This window comes from Strongylocentrotus purpuratus, unplaced genomic scaffold (assembly GCF_000002235.5).
Source record: "Strongylocentrotus purpuratus isolate Spur 01 unplaced genomic scaffold, Spur_5.0 spur5_scaffold_6, whole genome shotgun sequence".
In the NCBI taxonomy this organism is placed as follows: Eukaryota; Metazoa; Echinodermata; class Echinoidea; order Camarodonta; family Strongylocentrotidae; genus Strongylocentrotus; species Strongylocentrotus purpuratus.
Window position 1 is genome coordinate 29,912,710 of NW_022145612.1, and position 20,100 is coordinate 29,932,809.

The window sequence follows — 20,100 nt, forward strand, 5'->3', positions numbered from 1 at the left end:
TTGTTTAGGGCTTTCAAGCATTGCACGGGAGTTAGTGTTAGGACATGATATATTCTTTGTCATAATAAGTTAAATGTTATTCATAATTTACAAAAAGTGATGGGAATTTAGAAATGATCGAATGTGTGAAATGTAGTTTTCATGTAGTATTTTACAAACAGCAGTCTTATTAATCATATCAATATTTTTGTTGCTACAGTTTATGAGTTGATGAGACAAAAGGTGTTAAATATCAATTCTTTGACATCATTGATTCATATTGTTCTTAAAACATGCTTGATGAGTGGCAAGATTTCAGTTTTCTTCTGTGGGTTATGTTTTAGTAGTATACCGGTAATTGTTTATTGAATGTACCTCATAATTTATTTCCTCATTGTCCATGATTTTGCATTGATTTCAACAAATTTATTTTGCCTGTACTTGGAAACACATATACTTTCTGTCAGCTTTTAGTGAGAAGCATTAATTGTAATCAAAGATATACTAGATCCATGATTTTAAGAATTTTAAAATGAGACCACAAATGGAAAAAGCGAATTGCAGAAATGCTCGGATGATTGGGGAAAATGTAACACTTTTGTAATACAATATAAATGAATGAATGCTTCTTCCCCAGGTGCCTAGCAACAAACCAATATACATTCTTGCCCCTGTATAAAGGAGTTACTTTATTCAATACTAAAAATACAGGTTGCACTCACTATTTGTTGCTAGGTCTTATAAACCTCCAGCAAGCTTTTGAGATTTTAAAGAGGGAAAGCATTCACACTTAACCATGAAAATGGTGTACCTCATGACTCCATCGCTTCAATTTGTGCTGATGTTGTCATTCCACAGTTATTGTTTTTCTTCTGATGACCAGAAGAATTAAAGGAGAAAGTTTGTCATGGAATGTATGAATGAACAGGTAATACAAGTATGTACCCATAATAGATATTCGTAACTTCAATATTTGGTAAAGCATTTCACCGACAATCAATTGTGTGATATTCAGTATCGATTGAAGTGAATGTATATTAGCTGTGCCTAATGAATGTCATATCCTCTGTGTCGGGTGAGGGGTTCTTGATATTACAAAAAATAGAGAACAATGGCCAAAGGTATGACAGTATATCAAAGATTTATTTTATGAGAAAGAGTAGAAATTATAATAAAGAATATAATAGAATGACCAATAGAATCTCCTCTGTCTGTGGAGTATTTATTTTAGCTTTTATGTTGTGGAGTGTGGTAGATGGTGGAATGTGAAAGTGGAAACAGTATCTGCAATTATGCTTGTGGTGTTCAATGATATACATTTTTTTGTGAGGGGGGGGGGGTGTCGCTTTGTTTTGTTTTTGTTTTTTTAAGATTGTGAAGGCAAAAATGTTAGCATTCCCTTTACTCCTACAAATATGAAGAAGAAAAAAATTGTGTAGCAAAATTGAAATATATACATGTAGACAGAACCCATTAATACACATTCCAAATGATCTTTTACATACCAGGGTTGAAACATTGGTGTGTGTGTGTGTGTGTGCGTGTGTGTGTGTGTGTGTGTGTGTGTGTGTGTCTCTCTCTCTCTCTCTCTCTCTTGTTCCCCCTCCCTCCCCCTCCCTCCTCTCTTTCCCTCCAATCTGATGGTGATTCCTGTTTATGAGGTTATACAGTTTAAAAAAGGCTTGGGTATCTTTGCCTCAGATTCTCAACAAAATCCTGGATTTAGCTCATTCTGCAATCATAATTATAAACCTTAAAGTCAGTCAAGCATCCCATGACTTTTACAAGCTGATGACCTGTCTGGTTATCAAGATATTTATGATTGGAATTAGAAATGTCAAAAGCTGTTTGCCAAACAGTTTTGAAAAACTCTACAGTCTATTAGGGTAAATGAGTATCCCTCCCTCCCTCCCTCCCTCAAAGTGTATGAACAATTCAGTGCTACACTAATAATTGGCTCACTCCAAATTCACTACCGGTACATCAAGATACCCATAACTGAAGTTGTTGACAAGCAATAATCACATACAAACATTACAAGTTCAGTTATTAGACTGGCAAGTGCTCCCCAGTTTTAATAATACATGTATTAATTATTATTTCGATACAAGCCTTTACATTGCATAAGTAATGTTACATTATTCAGTCACCAAGTTACAGCCATAATATGTCTCATTTAATACACACAATGTAGTACATTGATATCGGTGAATGGTGTATATATGATGTATCAATAGTAGTTAACATTTCGGCATAAAGTCCTACGATAGACTTGCAATTCCAAAGTCATATAATGATATTCCAGACACTGTAGTCCAAACTAATGGCTATATTACTTTGAATACCTAGCTGACTGACTAAATTGTCCAATAAACCTGCCGTCTTCTGTGCCGGCAGAGAAAAAATATATCGAAAGATAAGGATAAAAAAGCAAATCTTTACATATCTTGCCAGCTATCTTTGTAGCTTTCATTACTGTCACACACGTGCAGAATCATACATGATTACATAGAAGCTTGCGTCGTATCTCCACTTGTCTAGCAAGAACTTGGCATCTCACCTTGCATAGCTTAGTGGGAATCATTCTAAAGCAGGAAGGTGAAACAAACTTGACAATTTTTAAAACCTATTTCCAATGAAAATAATTTCACAGCACCGCAAAGACCAAGTCTGGCTTTGGGTAGATTGTACTTCAACCCCTACTTTGCCACTCGGATTGTGACAAGTTATCCAAAATAACTTTCAAGAGTCAAAGTCTGGATCATAACTATGGATGTCAATGTTCAATTTGGCTTTCAGTTTCAGTATCTCCGGTGGGAACAACAATACTTGTTAACATATACTTGGGATAAAACAAATATTTTCCGGCCATCTGCTCATCATCATAGAGTAAACTGGAAATATTTTGGGGTGGCATTTGATGCATTTGGCACAGATGGGGTTGAATATAGAAGCAAAAAGCAATATTTTGATGAAAACATAACAATTATAATCATAATCATAATACAGTTGCATGCTTTCACTAGTGTCATAAATACGTTCAAGTGCATCTTAAAACAGTTAGTTTTCTTAAACTTATCTCATTGTGTTTGCTTAAATGTACTCGATTAAAATATATAACACATAAAGTGATATTACTCCACCTCCACCTATGTACATCCAAATGTTACATCTCTGATACAGTCACTGGTTCTCACACATGAACAGCCCATAAAGGATGATCAAGCGTTGAACTTCATAATTGAGAATAAGAGGTAAATAAGTGTAATCTATGTGGAAGACGTTGTTCTTTGGTATGCACTTTGTTTCTACATAAATATATGACATGTAAAACAACTCCATGACTCACTAGTAATATTCTTCAAAATAAGACATTTGAGAAAATAGATTTAAATTCTATTTTCTATTACAATCAGCAAATATCTGATAGGGCACGTTCAAGCTATTTTGTCCAAGGAGACATTACTGACAACATCAAAGATTTGTCATTTTGGTTCATCTGATATTTCTGATTATTGTATTAAGTTCATACTACATGGATTGTACCAAATATCAAGTAAAATAATGCTTCTGATATCAATCCATGTTTATACTATCACAATACTTGATAATACACAGGAAATGAAATAACCCAAAACCCTAAACTAGCCCTCTTGATGAATATTGTAGCACATTTAAAAAAAAAACCTTTCTAAACATGATTCCATTTTAAATTCATATTCAAACAAGATAGGAAAAAATTAATTGCTATAATTAGACTAATACTTGTAGTTATTTTATAATGCAGACAAGAAGACTTAACTTCAGATGACAATGTGTACACAAGCTTCTTGGTCATCAAAACTCAAAAGCTAAATTTTGAGGGGAAAAACCACAATATCATGAACAAATATTTCTGAGTATAGACTAGTTGCACTCCCTTTTACTTCTCAATTATCCTACGTTAATATCATTAAAGCACAATTACTTAATGATCAATCAACCATTTTACCCATTTCTGCTCAAAAGCAGGAGAAATACATGAAGGAAAAAAAATGTAGTCCCTTTCCACATGTACATGTAAGCGTTGCTACAACAAGGACATTGTAAGATGGGAAAATATTTCTATAATTTATCCTAAAGTTAACAAAGTTCTGTCAAACAGTACGCTTTCTTTTGTTTCTTTTTTCTGTGTATAAGCTCTAAATAAACAACATAATCTAGCAGTACAAAATGTATACAAGTACAGGAAAATAAATCAGATACAAGCTTAAGACTAAAAGCCTAAACAATAAATGTTTAATGTGTCAATTTTTAATCACAACATACTGTAAATGAAGTGTCCACTCAAGGCATAAAATGTCTACAGGTATTACGACATGATACTTGATAAATTATTTTGGACAAACCTCTTTGATAATGTACTGATGAAAGTAGTCTAGAAATGAAAACTGTATCAACAACATAGTTGATACATCCACATATATTCAAATATTTGTTCTCAAAGTTCAAACTAAGAGCATAAAATTGCAGTAATACAGGTACTGATAAGAAAGCAGATAGGATTTACTAGAAAATTGCACATTTACATGTATCTGGTTTTGAACCTAAAAACCATATAAATATTGCAGCATCACATGAGCATTGTTGAATTGTAAGAAATAGTACCATATTTCACATACACTGTACTTGTACTTACTGTTTTGTTAGACTTGATCTAGTCCATAATTCATACAAGCTTTACATATATATACTATTACTGTAATAACTGAATAATGATTTTTTTTTAAATCCTAGGCAGTACATGCAAGCAAGCCACTATCAACATAATTTTTTTTTAATGAAATCAATCTCAATCATATCTTTTATAATGACTATATATGTCTAAAAATCTTACTGCATAGAGCGATATAGCAGTGCTCTTCTGAGCATTGTAAGTTGCTTTCAAAATCTCATTCCTTGGTTCAAGACAACATATGAAATAAAAACCCAAAGCCAGATCATTCTTGGTTCTAAGCAAATTATCCAGGATTGTATTATACAAGCAATCCATACAGCGAGATCTAGGACCCCGTCTTTTAAAGAGTTGATATTAATCACAACAATGTAAATAAGAGATAGGAAACTGCAATTTTGCAATTGATTGGAGGGCTTACGATTGATTAGGATCAATGGCAACATTTCATAAGACGGGGCCCTGAGAAACTATCACCCAAGCATATGATATTATAGATTTTAATATACCGGTATATATGGTATATCACTTGAATATACTGTACAATATTGGTAAGGTTAAAGCAAAAGCACCGTAAATGAAAACCACCGTTGATAATGTACTCATCTTCATCTCCCATTCTAGTTTCTGTTCTGTATCACTTAGCAACTCCTCCAACGTTCCTGTATCACTGACCAAACCAACCTCAGTCATCCTCCTCATACCTTTGATCTGATCACTCAGTTTACTATTCCTTTCATCCATCAGCTTCTCAATGGCTTCAAGCTGCTGACTCAGAAGCTCATCATGCTTGATTAGAGTATCATCCATGCTATTCTTGAGATTTGGGTGCTGCATTGCATCATTATCCTGACCCAGCGATTCCTTGAGTTGTTGAACGATGGCAGTCAGCTCCTGACGCGTGCTCTCCGACCCAAAGTCCCCTGTGCTAAGCTCAGAGACCAATGTCCGCAATTCACCCATACGTTTATGATTAACTATGGTAGAACCTAGGATACCTATAAGAGTTCCCACGATAGAACCTATCACTGACCAGTACTTTGTGCGCTCTTCTTGCGCCCTCTGTTTTTCATGGCTCTCCCGTACGGCGGTAGAGAGGTGGGAAAACGTGTCTCTTTCTCTCGCTTCCACTTTGGTGAATCTCTCCTTGAGGCGAGTTTCAGCCTGCAGCATGGCATGTTCTTCAGTGGCTAGTTCAAGGAACTTTGGGTCATCTCTTGGAGTACGATCCAGCTTGCCTCTCAAGCTATGAAGCTTTGTTTGGAGACCGCTAACTTCCCCGTTTGCTTCCGCTACTTCCTCACGTACCTTGAGAAACTCTTTCTCCACCTGTACAAATGAATACAAATTTTTAAAATGTACCACTTTTACCACAAGAGAATAGACAGAAATTATGCACAGAATTTGTCAATATAGGTCCCCAATGGTTTTTGCCAATTTTTTACTCTATTACCACCACCTCCAGTCCATATTTTGAAGGAGTACCTACAACTAGTACCAACTTATTTTAATAGTAGAGCAGGCGTAATCAAGATATACCCTTAATTTGATAATAAACATGTTGAAAATAGCATTGGCTATATTAGATGATCACAAAATTATCCATCATAACTGAAAGGATTAATCTTGAAATCTCTGATGTCATCGTTGTTGTCTCTTTTTTTTCCTCTTCAAATCCAAAATCAGCTTGGCACATGAACATGTAGTCAGAAAAATCCATCTGGTTGGAGGATTTTGTTTGCATCTTTTGACTTTGAGACTGAGACTGTCACTGAAGCCGAAGGGATTCGGTGAAGCCAGACAGTCTCAGCTCAGCAAAACATGCATGTATCCCCAAACTACACTTATTTTCGGTCAAATAAACATAATGAAATGCTGCTATTAACATTCTGGCATTCAACCACATTGTCTCATTTTTTTCTTCCTTTTCTCTTCTAGAGGGTCTACTTTAGTATAGGCTGCTCCCTAACAATGCTTCCTTACTTTCAGCTTTGATTCTTGCAGAACTCTTTTGTTTGTTACAAAATGTTAGACTTAGCTAGTCTAGTTAGATAACTACTACGTCCATTGACCATTACTAGAATTCTATTTCTAGAATTTGTAAGTTAATTTAGTCAACCATACTTGTAATCTTATGTCAAAGTTAGCTATCTCCATCATGATATTTTTTAAAGCAACACTGACATACATCACTCAAATAAACCAAATACCGTCTACCTCTGCGACTCTATTCTGAGCTGCCTTCACATTACTGATGCCTATGAACTGCTCGTAGGCGGTCATGGCACTGGCTGCCCTGCCGTTGGTCAAGGCGTGTACGACCTTGTCTACCCGCTCATTCCCAGTGTGAACTTCTCGCAGCTTCATCCGAATCAAGGTCAGCTTTCTGAAGTCAAATTGACGTGACATCATATCTGTAGAGTTTCTTTGGATATCGAATTTACAGAATTCATCGACCGTCAAAATATGCAGGCCGTTTACAGATAATTAGGCTTGGTCTTGCATGACAACGGAGCTACATGTAGGCGCGGCACGGCACTCCAGTAAAGCATAGAGAGTCAATGTTAATGCGTATTGACCTTTAGCACAGCACTACGTGTTAATAGGCAGCATTTGAATACATGAATAGTCAATACACTCATAACACATAGATGCACACAATTATACCGATGTGGTTGATCGGCAAGTTTGACAGTGGACTCACAATTTAAATTTTTAAATTATTTTTTTCCGAAATCGGAAAGTTAAAACAATTGTATTTAACTGCTATTTAGGTCTCATTAATTGTCACTAAAGTACCGATTTTGAGTGAAATTAATTGAGTTTTGCACTGTGGTGTTTGAAATGTTGAGAATCAATAGCACAGCTTTTAATACACAGCAAGGATAGTAATGCACCTATGTGTGCATGTAGGTGGAGCTGAGAGCAAGGGTACCTTACTACTATATAGTTTCTGGCTCTAGATGGCGCTAGACCTCAAAGCGAGCTAGCTGAGATGCGAAAAATATCGATGCTGAGAAAAAAATGTGACAACAAATAATCGAATGCGTGGCAGTGCAGTTGGAACAACAGAACTACCAAATGTTTACAAAGTGCAAGACTGGATAACCCATCAAGCAGAATTATTCACGCCGAATACAGGTAAACAGCCATACTATAATTTTCATATTTGCATGGTGGCAAGTGGGCTGAAAGTGAAAGGTTTGAGCCGAGGCGGCTAGCGCGAGGGTGCAAGGTTCAGACCTACGCCGGTAGTACAGGCGGTTCGAAGCAACTTAGCAGGAGCTCGGCCCACCGGGGATTAACCCGCGCCGCCCCGCTGGTACTAATTACTATACTGTCAAGACATTGGTCCGGACCGTGGCGCCCTAGGGATAGGGCCTGGGGACGGGGGACGGGGGACGATGCTTGATTAGCCTTGATATAGCCTTACGAAGTGATTTATGGTTTATATGATATCGATATAACAAGAACTTGGTTTGCATGCATTCGACTGTGTGGACAAATGATGTATGGCGTTATCGTGATCCGAGTCCCCTCTCATTTCTCTAGGACTAGGGCCTACACAGCTAGCTTTATTGCGCCTGCGTGCGGGGGGCTTCGATCGGCGCTTTTTTTAGAAACCTATCCAAAATTTGACCCATAACTCCAGCGTGGAGATCCCCTACTAAAACATACCCGAAATAAAGTAAATATTCATTAAACGTCCAAATAAAGTCAAAGATCATGAGTAAAAATTTGTTATGTTGCCTGTTTCGTGTCAATTTTCTTGTTATTTTTGGAGTATTTTTTGGAAAACCAATGATATTAGTATATACTTTTTCTCAGGTTTCACGGCAAACCGCTGTACAATACAAGTGCATACCGTGATGGGTTGCCGGCCGGCGCATGCCTGTGTGAAGTTATCTACCGTAATGTATGAGGATCTGAGACATATGTAGTACAGGTACAGACTACAGGTACATGTACATTACGGGTCAAATCGTCCCTGTTTTCACGAAGTGAGGGTAGCGAGGAAAATCGTCACGCAAAGTGAATGGAATTTTTTTTTTCACTACCGTCACTTTGTGAAAACAGCGACGAAATATTGGATAGGTTCCTGAACAAGCGGCTTTCGATCCATGAAATCGGGCCCAAAATTTCGTAACGATTTTGGCCCGTTGGGGGAGGTCATCCATTGGCATTTTTTTTTTTTTTTTTAATTTAATTCATTTAAAACAAAATATTAAAAAATCTCTAAAGGGGCGGTTTTTCCAAAAAACATACGTAAAACATACACATAAAAAAAAACTCAAGGGGGGGGGTTTAACCCCAAACCCCCCACCCCCCTGCGTACGCGCCTGACACTGAATGAGAGGGGACTTTGGTGACAATCAGGCCACATGTACTTTGTAGGCCTAGAGCTAGATCACAACAAACCTAGGAAATTATGTTGGTATTCGGCTTATTCGCTTACTTTTTGTCATGGTGGCATGCAACACACTTTCAAATTTGTAATCAAATAATGAAAAAAATAGGCATCTTTTTTTGTACCGCGGATGTCCCTTTTGCAGCCAACAAAATATGTGGTGATTTCTGATTTTAGTAGTCTCTTGTAACTGGTCTTGAATGAATCCGCCCTTTATTGTTAGCTTTTTAGCTCGGGATCCTCGACGGGCGCGTGCCGGGTTGCTGAACTTGTCTCCAAGCTAACAACAATGGTTGGCATGGTAGCCACCTTGCATGCGCCCGCCGACTTTACCTTGCATTTCAACTTCTACTTAGGAGTTGGTTTTTAGTGTTTCTTGTGTATTTTTCCTCTGAGCAGCGGCAGTGCAGCTGCCCTCCCAATAACTTTCTAAACCTTAAAATGCCATATGTACTTTCTCCCTCCTTTCCTTTCTCTCCTAACTCTCGCTTACCTTCCTCTAATTCACCTCCTTCTCTCCCTCTCTCTCCTATTCTTTCTGTTACTTTCCTTTCTCCCCCCCCCCCCTTTCTTTCTTTTCTCTTTTTCTAACTCTATCTTTCTCTATCTCTTCCTTTTGTCTTCTTTTTGCGATCCTTATGTTTTATGTAATTTTTATTAATTTCATACTTTTGTATTTTGTATGCATTTGAATATTTTGGTATGATTGTATTTATAAATTTTGTATAAGTTGTGAAATGTTTATGTATGTATCACCTGGAAGGAAAGTTTCTTCATTCTTTGGAAGAAGACAATAAAATAATATTATATTCTATTCTATTCTAACATCAAATTCTGTAGAATATTCAATGTAATTGTAAGTTATATTGTCAATAAATTTGACAGCATATGAGATATATAATATTAATACTTTACTGCACATATTGGATAGTACAGCTCTGGGAAAACACAGCTGGCCTGAGATTGTCTACTTGGATTTTCTGTTTCCATCGACCCCCTGCTTTGTGTACATGCAGACATTTCATACAAAAGAGTGCTAAATGTAGGCTCTAGTGCATTTTTCAGAGGCAACCCAGCAGGGATGCCAGTTTTCAGGCCCTGACACCTTTCTATATCAGGCTTCATATATTACATACATAGACTATGAGGCTCCTGCATGTCTGGGTCTCTTTGCAGGCTCATCTGGAGAAACCAAATGGTATCCCTTACCCAGGCAATTTCTCTCCCCCATCCCCTCCAACAAATTTTCAATCATGAAAAATAATGATAGGTGGATTTCGAATTAATATGAAAAGTTATTGCAATGTAAAGTTAAGTCAGATTAATTGCTCTAACATCATACATATCATTTCTCAGAAATGTTCTCTGTATTGTGTATTATTCAAACAAACGTTTAAAAAGAAGCTAATGGAAATTAGAGGCTTGTATCAAGCGAGAAATGAGGAACACCATTGTCATTTGTCATACTTTGGATTGTGATGATTAAATCTAAAATATCTCTAAATGCATAAATCAAAGGCTTATATTATGTCTTACTCTGAATTATGCAAGATCCTGTCTTTAAACTCAAGCTAATTTCTTTTCTCACTATCTGCACTCACTTGAAAGTATCCATATTTTATTTTGTTAATGTTGGTGTTAAAGACAGTGTGTAAAAAACTTAAAGATATACATGTACAGTGTAGACATGTTTTTCTTGACAGTCTGTATCACTTCCTAAGTTCCTACATGCATTTTTGTTTCCCCTCTCTTCCCCCTCTTTCATTCTCTCTCTCTCTCTTTCTCTCCCTCACCTCCCCACTCTCTCCCCCTCCTCTCCCCCTCCTCTCCCCCTCCTCTCGCCCTCCTCTCCCCTCATCTCTCTCCCTCACATCTCTCCTCTCTTCCTCACCTCTCCCCCTCACTTTCTCCCTCACCTCTCCCCCTCTCTCTGTCCCTCACCTCTCCCCATCACCTCTCCCCCTCTCTCCCTCACCTCTCCCCCTCTCTCTGTCCCTCACCTCTCCCCATCACCTCTCCCCCTCTCTCCCTCACCTCTCCCCCTCTCTCCCTCTCTCCCTCACCTCTTCCCCTCTCTCCCTCACCTCTTCCCCTCTCTCCCTCACCTCTCCCCCTCTCTCCCTCACCTCTCACCTCTCTCCTCTCTCCCTCACCACCCCCTTTCTCTCTCCCTCAACACCACCACCTCTCTCGCTTCTGTTCCCCTGTCAGGGATCAAAGGTCACCTCTTCCTGTTTGCTTTATATAGCCTATAACCTTACAGTTTGTATGTATGTCTCGTTGAAACTATTCCCAGGTAACAAGTCATCATTCTGTGGACTTTATCCTGTGCTCTAGCCGATGTCCTCGACCAATCAGACAGCTAGGATGGGTTCTTTGCTAAGGCACGTCACATTCAAGACTGCAGCCCTGGGCTTCACATCACTCTTTATAGCAGCCATCATCTTCATGTACTACCCATCAGAGAAGTTGGACCAACGAGCTTCATTGAGTAAAATATCTGCCAAGAATCAAGATACGGCTGAAGATCTAGTAAAAGGAGCAAAAGCAGTAGTAGAGGTAAGCATCATCAACTTCAAATAAAGTGCAAAGCTTTATCAAGGTACCGTATGGACTTTTTGACATTATGAATTTCCAGGTACAAATATATACTGTAGTATGAGCCACGAGCCCACGACTGCATACATGTAACATTATCTTGTAAAAAGGATAGTTGGATTGTATGTTCTCATCAGGAGCAACAACTGATTTACTATATACATCCAAAACAATTTAAAACTTAAGAGTAGAAACTAGAAAGGTTCTTGATGATTCAGACAATGGCATTACCCTGAAGTATTTGAACTGTATAAAACAATATGATTAGTGTGTTCAGTGTTCACATTAATTAAGAAAAGCAACAACAATTTGTCAAACAAACACATTCAGGTAACATTTTTGGTACATGTAACTGGAAATATATTCCTTGATATGAATGTATCATGTGCCATGTATTTATATTTTCTGTTACTTATTTGACTGAATTGTCCCGCTGGAAATTATCCAGGAGATGATTGTCCTGATATGGAATTGTGAATGTTATGTTTATGTTTCTTTCCTTGTAGTGGTGAATTTAGGTAATGTTATACCATTTCTAATAATGTGTTTTATTTTTGTCTTATTAATACAGGGGCAAGCAGAAACAACTCAGGTGTGTAAACGGATCGACTTGGAAGCAAACATGAACTGGGACGAGCTGAAGAGTGAAGCAATGAACAATGTCAAATTAGTGCAGAAGAAAGGCTTCTTGGAGGAAATTGACAATGCGGTTATCTATTACAGAGAGGTAAGTTACAATGTATAATCATGTGACTTGTCATTATTCATGGGCTGCCCGAAAGGCAGTTAACTGCCACTAATCAACTGCCATGTTTTGTAAAAGTACCAGCACCTCCACACAACGAAGGTCCTATGCATATTGACTTAGCTCTGTGTTGAAAGATAAGAAATATGAAACGTCCTACACTTTGCATGTACATCATTATAAAAACAACACAAAACAAACATCCTGTGGTTTAACGGTGCATATCTTAACAAGGTTTTATAGGGATTTAGTGCTATAGGGCCCTTGAAAATTCAGAGTGATCTTTGACATTTAAACGACACAGTCGCAAAGACTTTAACAATAATCAATTAACCTAATGCAATTTGAGTAGCCTCTTGCTTGCATCATCTTCAAAAAATGAGTGAACATTGAAATAATTCATTTCATAATCCAATAATGATTTCTGTATTCATTACAATAATAGGGTATTGAAATCGTTTGTTGTCTTGATTTCTTGAAAGGTTGTACATTCAAGTACTTGGAAACAATCATTTCATTATGAGATTTGCATGTATTTGACGAGTTCCTTGAGTGACGTTCTTATCTAAAGATTCTCCCTGTCTTGTCAAATGAATGGATCAGGATTTTTGTGAAAGAGTGTGTGGAAGAAAAAGATATTTTCAGAGTGTTACCAAATATCTTTCATGTAAATAAAGAACTTTGCCTTGTTGTACTATGTCCTGCATATTTAATGTATTTAGAAAATATTGAATGAAACTTGCTTGCAGGAATCATCTGTATGTATAAATTTTTTATCCAATTCATTTCATCATTAGAGAGTTTCTTTCTTTGAACTACACCAATGTTTTTTTGTTTGTTGCATGTATTACATCTATAAAATGTGTTTTCTTGGTGAGCAGCAGGCATTTAAGAATTGGTGGAGCGTCTAACAAGTCTAGTCTTATGTCTGTATTTCATTTATTATTTCAGGTTCTCCCAGCCACAGAGCCTAAAGGCACCCTTCTATTTCTCCATGGGATGAGATTTAAATCCTTGACATGGCAAGACTTGGGTACATTGAACTATATGGCTTGTCATGGTTACAGAGCCGTCGCTGTAGACCTGCCAGGTGAGTTCCCATCTCAAAACTGAATTATACTTAGCATGATCCATGTTTTATTGTGATCACGATACCTTCAGATGTATGGACGAGATAGTGGTTTGATTTTGCACACTAACTTTTACATTCACCTTGTATTTAGAAGGATGGTGGCTTGTGCAATGGACTGATACCTTTCCATTGTATATGTTGTCAGTATTGAGTGATGCCCTGAAACTTGAAAGACAGTGAGAATGTGATTGTCCCCAAAGTTTCTCAAGCTGGATGAACGATAGGGCATCCAGAATGGCTTGTTGTACAATGTTCAGAAAGAAACTAGTCCAGCAACTAAGTGTGGTTATTCATGACATTAAACTAACTAACCCTAGTGAAATTCAAGTAATTTGAATGTAGCATGGTACATTTAGATGTTATGGTACAAGAATGAAAAAGGTTTTCAAGAAATATCTTGTATACCAACATCCATGTTACATGTACTTGTTAACTAAACCATTCAGCTGTGTTACAAGATATTTCGCAAAGAGGCCGTGTGAAATCCCACTGAATGACCCAATCACTAAATGAGAACCTCAACCCACATCCTATTCATTGTAAATTAGGAAAATCAATCACTGTATGATTCTATACAAATAATACACAGCAGTGCAGGCATTGGTAAGAATTACCCACACAAGGTACCTTTGGAACAGTCTAACACACCCGAGGAGATTGCTGGAGGGTGTTTGGACTGTTTTGAAGGTACCAAGTGTGGGAAATTTACTAATGCCCGAACAAAATGATTTATATTATTTGTTTTATAAGATGATGTTCTATTTGTTTTATGAAATGATGTTTTATAACATGATTTTATTAATGACCGGTCATTAGCATTTGATAATGACCGGTTGTTATCAAAATTATGTGTTAGGCAAAATAAATGCCTGGTTACGTGTACCCTCTCAACCAATCATTTGATTAGGATCCACATCATCATCTTATAAATGCTGCTAATGGCATAGTTTCACCTATTTTTACATTACTGCTTACCGTTACTTCTTTCCTTTATCAGGATATGGTGAATCTAAGAAGGCCGATGTAAGCAGTGCCACTTTCATGACGAACTTAATGAAGACGCTGAACATGAAACAAGCAGTGATCATCAGTCCTTCGATGAGCGGCAGTTTCTCCATCCCCTTCCTCAAGGTACAACCAGAAGTCTTCAAAGGCTTCGTCCCAGTGGCTCCTGTTGGTACCAACAAGCTCACCAATGAGGAATATGGTGCCATTGAGGTAAGAACCGAGCTTGGAGGACACGAGTGTTCTTCCTCAGACTTGATTTTGACTTGATTTGATTTGATTTATTTATTTCTGTTTGATTTTCCTTTTCTTTTGCATTTTTACAAATATATTTAACAAACAAAACAGTGCAAATTTTACACCTTTCAAAAGAATATAATGTCGAATAAAGTAAGGCTGCCTGTAACTAATCGAAAAAATATCAAACAGAAGGGTTGACAAATTAAGCAAAGCTTGATAGCATGACTACCGTCAATGGATAAATAATACGAATATGGAGGAACACATATTCGTAAACGGGGAAAGAAAGAGAGAGAGAGTGAAAAAAAAGAAAGAAAGAGGGGGTGTACATCAAGATGCTCAGATATATATGGTACAATGAAGTTGGTATGAAGATAAAAAGAAGATGCACATTTTAAGTTTGAAAATGACCCCTTCAAAGTTGGTTCTGGAATGAATGCATTTGTAAGAAATCACAAAGAAAAATCCCTCTCTTGATATGATTGCTCCATTGAGGGTTTATCTATGCTATAATTTAATAATTTGTAAGGCCATATGTAGATGATGACTCTAAGTCATAGGGGCAATTGTTGTTGTTTGAGTCATTATTGTAGTTATAGAAAAAAGCAGCCCAAAAAAATCTCATTATCTTGTTATTTCTGTTTATTAATAACTGTCCAGAGGTTAAAGCCCCACTCTCCTACTTGTAGCTACTTGCTCCCTCTCTATAGAAAACTTCCCCAATCGGTGCCTGTTGGTCCCCCATGATCCTCTTTTTCTTACCAGTATGTTATTTGAGAGCTGAGTTAATGAGATAGCCACCTGTCAGTGACGTCACTGTGTGGTCTAATCCCCTCTGGCCCAGTAGTATTGACGGTCTTTAAAACTGTTGATATTATAGTATACCATAAAGAATATAATTGTAACAGAATACATAGCCATCACAAACTCCTGTGAACTTTTAACGGTAATGTAAAATGTCAACTAAAAAGTGTAGAAACCATTGCAAATACTTTATTCAGAATCTTTCTTTTTTTAATTTCTTTTTTGACCAATTCCAGGTACCTACCCTGATTGTATATGGAGAGAAGGATGAAAGCATTGGACTGGAATCGCTAAAGGCACTCAAGAACCTGAAGAACAATGAGATTGTCCAGCTGAAAGAAGCCGGTCATGCTGCCTACATGGACAAACCGCTCGAATTTCATCATCACCTGTTGACCTTCTGCGATAAGCTGTATGCTTGAGATAGAATCCCTACACGTCTTCGTCAAACACCCAGTCCTGCTCGTATGGCTATTCTTCTTCTCGTAAACTGATAGAAATCAATTGACTTTCATGACCAGCCACTCCTTGAACTTCTGCAATAAGCTGTATACTTAAAGTAGAATCCCTACACGTCTTCGCCGAACACACAGTTCTGCTCGTATGGCTATTCTTCTTCTCGTAAACTGATAGAAATCAATTGAATTTCATCACCACTCCTTGAACTTCTGCGATAAGCGGTATACTTAAGATTGAATCTCTACGCATGTTTGCGAAACACAGTCCTGCTCGTATGGCCATTCTTCTTCTCGTAAACTGATAGAAATCAATTGAATTTCATCACCTTTCTTTGAACTTCTGCGAATTAAGCTGTACGCTTAAGATAGAATCCCTACGCGTCCTCGCCAGACACAGTCCTGCTAGCATGACACTTCTCTTCCCCTTAAACTGATAGAAATCAATTGAATTTCATCACCTTTCTTTGAACTTCTGCGAATTAAGCTGTAGCTTAAGATAGAATCCCTACGCGTCTTCGCCAGACACAGTCCTGCTCGTATGGCCATTCTTCTTCTCGTAAGCTGATAGAAATCAATTGAATTTCATCACCACTCCTTGAATTTCTGCGATAAGCTGTGTACTAAAGATAGAATCCCTACGCGTCTTCCCAAACACAGTCCTGCTCGTATGGCACTTCTCTTTCCCCTTAAACTGATAAAAATCAATTCAATTTCACCATCACTTTTTTTATTTTCTGTGATGATCTGTGCACTTCAAAATTTCATCACCATTCTTTTAACTGTTACTATCATTTACTTCTGCAGTAATAATAATAATAATAATAATTACAATGATAGGGCGCTTTATACAGGCGTTTCTAAGCGCACATGTGGTGCTGTCTAACTCAGTATAATTATTTAACATTTTCAATAGCTTAAAAGCGACAAAATAAAATAAAATATTACTAATATAATACAATTCAGTAAGCTGTATACTTTGGACATGATTTATTCACCTCACTGGGCTATCATATTTTCCTCTTGAAATGGTAGAAAACACTTGAATGTCATCACTTCTTTGATTTTCTGCAGTAATCAGTATGGTTGTTGCCAAAATAGTCCTGGTATTGGGATTCTCGTATTCATCATTCGATGTGTTGTCAGCATGCACCACAGGTTGTTGTAAGGACACTGCTGTATGCAACTTTGTTTTCTTATGATTCTTCTTGGAATCCAAGATTTCATCTAAATGTATGTGTAATTCATCATCTTTCTTCTATGTCAAAATTCTTTGCTATCATGCTTTAGGAATTTAAGGTGCTTGCTGCACTTTGTTTGATGAAAGGAAATTGTAGGTGAGGGTTTTATACGTAATGTGATGTAGACACAGATTTGTGGAGATCTGTCCAGCATATGAGATTCAATCATTTAAAAACTTGGCACTGTGGGTGCTTTCCTGTATATTTTCGTATATTTCAAAATATTTTATGCATTCTTACATATATTATGAATTAATACATTAAGATTGATTTGAATATATTGTGCCGCCATATTTATATATAAAGGAAAATTAAATTAAAAATATTCTTTATTGTAAATGTATTAAAAATCTGTATTTTTTGGCTGACTGTTATTTTTTAATGTAATTAATTAATTTTTGTTGTATTTTAAGTTCATCTAATCTAATGTATGTATATTGTCTATGCCTTTCACTTAACCACATCACGGTTTATGGAATTTTGTTAAATCAATATACTAAACCTAATTTATTATAATAGTGAGTTATTGTATAGCGCTCATGTCTGTCAGACTTGACACTCCTGGCGCTCCCCATTATTACCCTGGCTTTAGCACAGCTGCCATTACAGCGCTCTAGCATTTCAAGGAATTGATTCCTGACAGGTACCCATTTACATCACCTGGGTTGAGTGTGGCAAATGTAGATCAATGTCTTGCCAAAGGACATTAGTGCCGCGCTGGGACTCGAACCGCGGACCTTGTAATCGACAGTCCGGTGACATATCCACTCGACCACGACACCTCTATAGATCGGAAGTTAATCAAACCATTAATTATTAGATCTAGATTTGAAGAAAGTTGTGTTTAGAAGATGCATGTAGTACATTTTCTTAGTACCAGTACGTGTGATTAGTGAATGCAGACATTTATTTATATCATGTAATTAACAGAATTAAATTTTGTTAAGTGGTATTGTTTTGTTTTTTAAGAAATTGGGAGAAACCAAATTGTTTGTGTCTAAAGGAATTTGTCAAAGAAAATTGAATTTTTATATGTATATTTTGGATCAGTAAATTTACCTTTATATTATTTAAATTGGTATAAAATTTCAAACATAAATCAAGAGATGAATATGTGCCTAATAAATGAGTTGCATATTTGAATATTGCCCTTACAGTGAAAGCATAAAGATGATGACGTGTAAATTCATGAATGTGTTGAAAGTTGAGTTCCTTGTCATTTGGATTTCTCAATGATTGTAACAATCTTACTTTTTTTCTTCTTTTGTCATGAATTAATCATGAAATTGTTAAGACAGACAAAAATAGTTCAATAATAGTAATAGCTCAAAATAGCAATTGAAATAAGCAACAAAGATCTTTCAACAGCATCTTGGCTGGTTCGTTATTTTTAAGTTTAATATTTAGATTGTCGCTCCTACTAATCGCTCTAAGAACTCTTTTGAATGGCATAAAGTGTACTCTGATTAGATGTGCAAGTCCAAAAGTAATATGCATACAAAGTCATTGTCATGTGAGAACTGTGGAAAATGGTCTAAAGCACAGATGGCCTTGATGTTTGAAATGCTCAAACATGGAACGATTAATTTGGGAGTATATAAACTTCTGTTTTCAACCCTAGCTTCTGTGTTAAGATTATTTAAATCTCAGAATACTGTAACAATAAGATTAAATCACATAAGATATTTGAGAGAGTCGGAGTCAATATGATATTGGAAAAAATATCTATTATAAAGGCTGAACATATTATTTGACACAATTGAATATCAAATTGATCAGAACTTCTAAATTGTTCAAGAGGATAGTATACTGTCAGTTTGAATAATAAATATTAATGGAATATAACATCTTTTTCTGTAAAAACAGTTATACAGTATATTCTGCATATTTGTTCAAAACTTGTGTGTACAGCTACAATTATCACTATGTCAAGCATGTAAATGAAAGTTTAGCAATACTGTTCTTGAATAAAGGTACCAGGATTTTTTATTCACTTGTTACATTGTCATTTTATCATTTATTCTAAACTACATGTAGTTTGTAACTGTTGGCTTTAGTATCACTGTGTTCGATCAAAGTGATATGGCATCTCCACTGCAGTCTTTGCGGTGCTTTGTTCATTATGATGATTGTGTAGAAAAGAGAGCTCCTTTAGCTCTACACTTGAATTATGACATTAAAATTATGTTCACTTAAAGGGGAAGTCCACCCTGATATTAAAGGTATAGACCAGCTTTGGAAACACCCCCTCTCAAAAAATGGAATGGAAGCTCTTATTACCAATCATGTGAAAGAACACTGACCATGAATGTCATTTGTTTAAGATATCAACATTAATATAACCTTATCTGCAAACTATTTTGAACAATTACATCAATTTGTTTAAAGAAACTGAACAAAAGTACAGGCAGTAGGCCTACATAGTACACATCTTAGGGGTTGTTGTGGGACATAATATATGTGTACTGTGGGGATGTATCCAAAGTTCAAGACCATTAAGAAAAGTTGTTCGACAACTTAGCATACATTTTTAATTCATGCTCTCTTTCAAACCAATTTTTTTTTTTTGAAGAAAAAATAAAGTTGAAAGGAAACCAAACAAAAATACTAAAAGTAAAACCTGTGATTGCTGAGAAAAGCTTGTAAAACAGTTAAATTTCATAATTTGATGTGAGAGGAGGGGGGGGGGGGGGGGGTAGGGGACAAAAGAGAATAAAAAGTGAAAATAGGGGAATAAGTCATTTTTTAAGTAGACTTAAAATCATGAGTATTGAAAAAA

General features: G+C 36.5%; 2 protein-coding genes across 3 annotated transcripts; one reads left to right on the forward strand and one right to left on the reverse strand.

Moving 5' to 3' along the window:
- Positions 1–2,020: 2,020 nt before the first annotated feature.
- On the reverse strand, positions 2,021–7,272 carry LOC585678 (coiled-coil domain-containing protein 51). The gene is made up of 2 exons (XM_785497.4): positions 6,911–7,272; positions 2,021–6,022 (listed from the first exon to the last, which is right to left on the reverse strand). Exons 1-2 carry the CDS (start codon positions 7,103–7,105, stop codon positions 5,219–5,221), a joined length of 999 nt encoding a protein of 332 aa, XP_790590.2. The 5' UTR covers positions 7,106–7,272; the 3' UTR covers positions 2,021–5,218.
- A 414-nt stretch (positions 7,273–7,686) lies between these two features.
- On the forward strand, positions 7,687–19,314 carry LOC585657 (protein ABHD14B). Of its 2 annotated transcripts, none has more exons than XM_030972313.1 (6): positions 7,687–7,834; positions 11,439–11,660; positions 12,271–12,426; positions 13,396–13,534; positions 14,574–14,794; positions 15,862–19,314. In XM_030972313.1, the coding sequence occupies exons 2-6, from the start codon at positions 11,442–11,444 to the stop codon at positions 16,045–16,047; spliced, it is 921 nt and encodes a 306-aa protein (XP_030828173.1). In that variant the 5' UTR covers positions 7,687–7,834; positions 11,439–11,441; the 3' UTR covers positions 16,048–19,314. The 2 variants fall into 2 exon arrangements, with proteins under 2 accessions (XP_030828173.1, XP_011679084.2); XM_011680782.2 differs by having other exon boundaries at positions 7,688–7,834; positions 11,398–11,660.
- Positions 19,315–20,100: the final 786 nt, after the last annotated feature.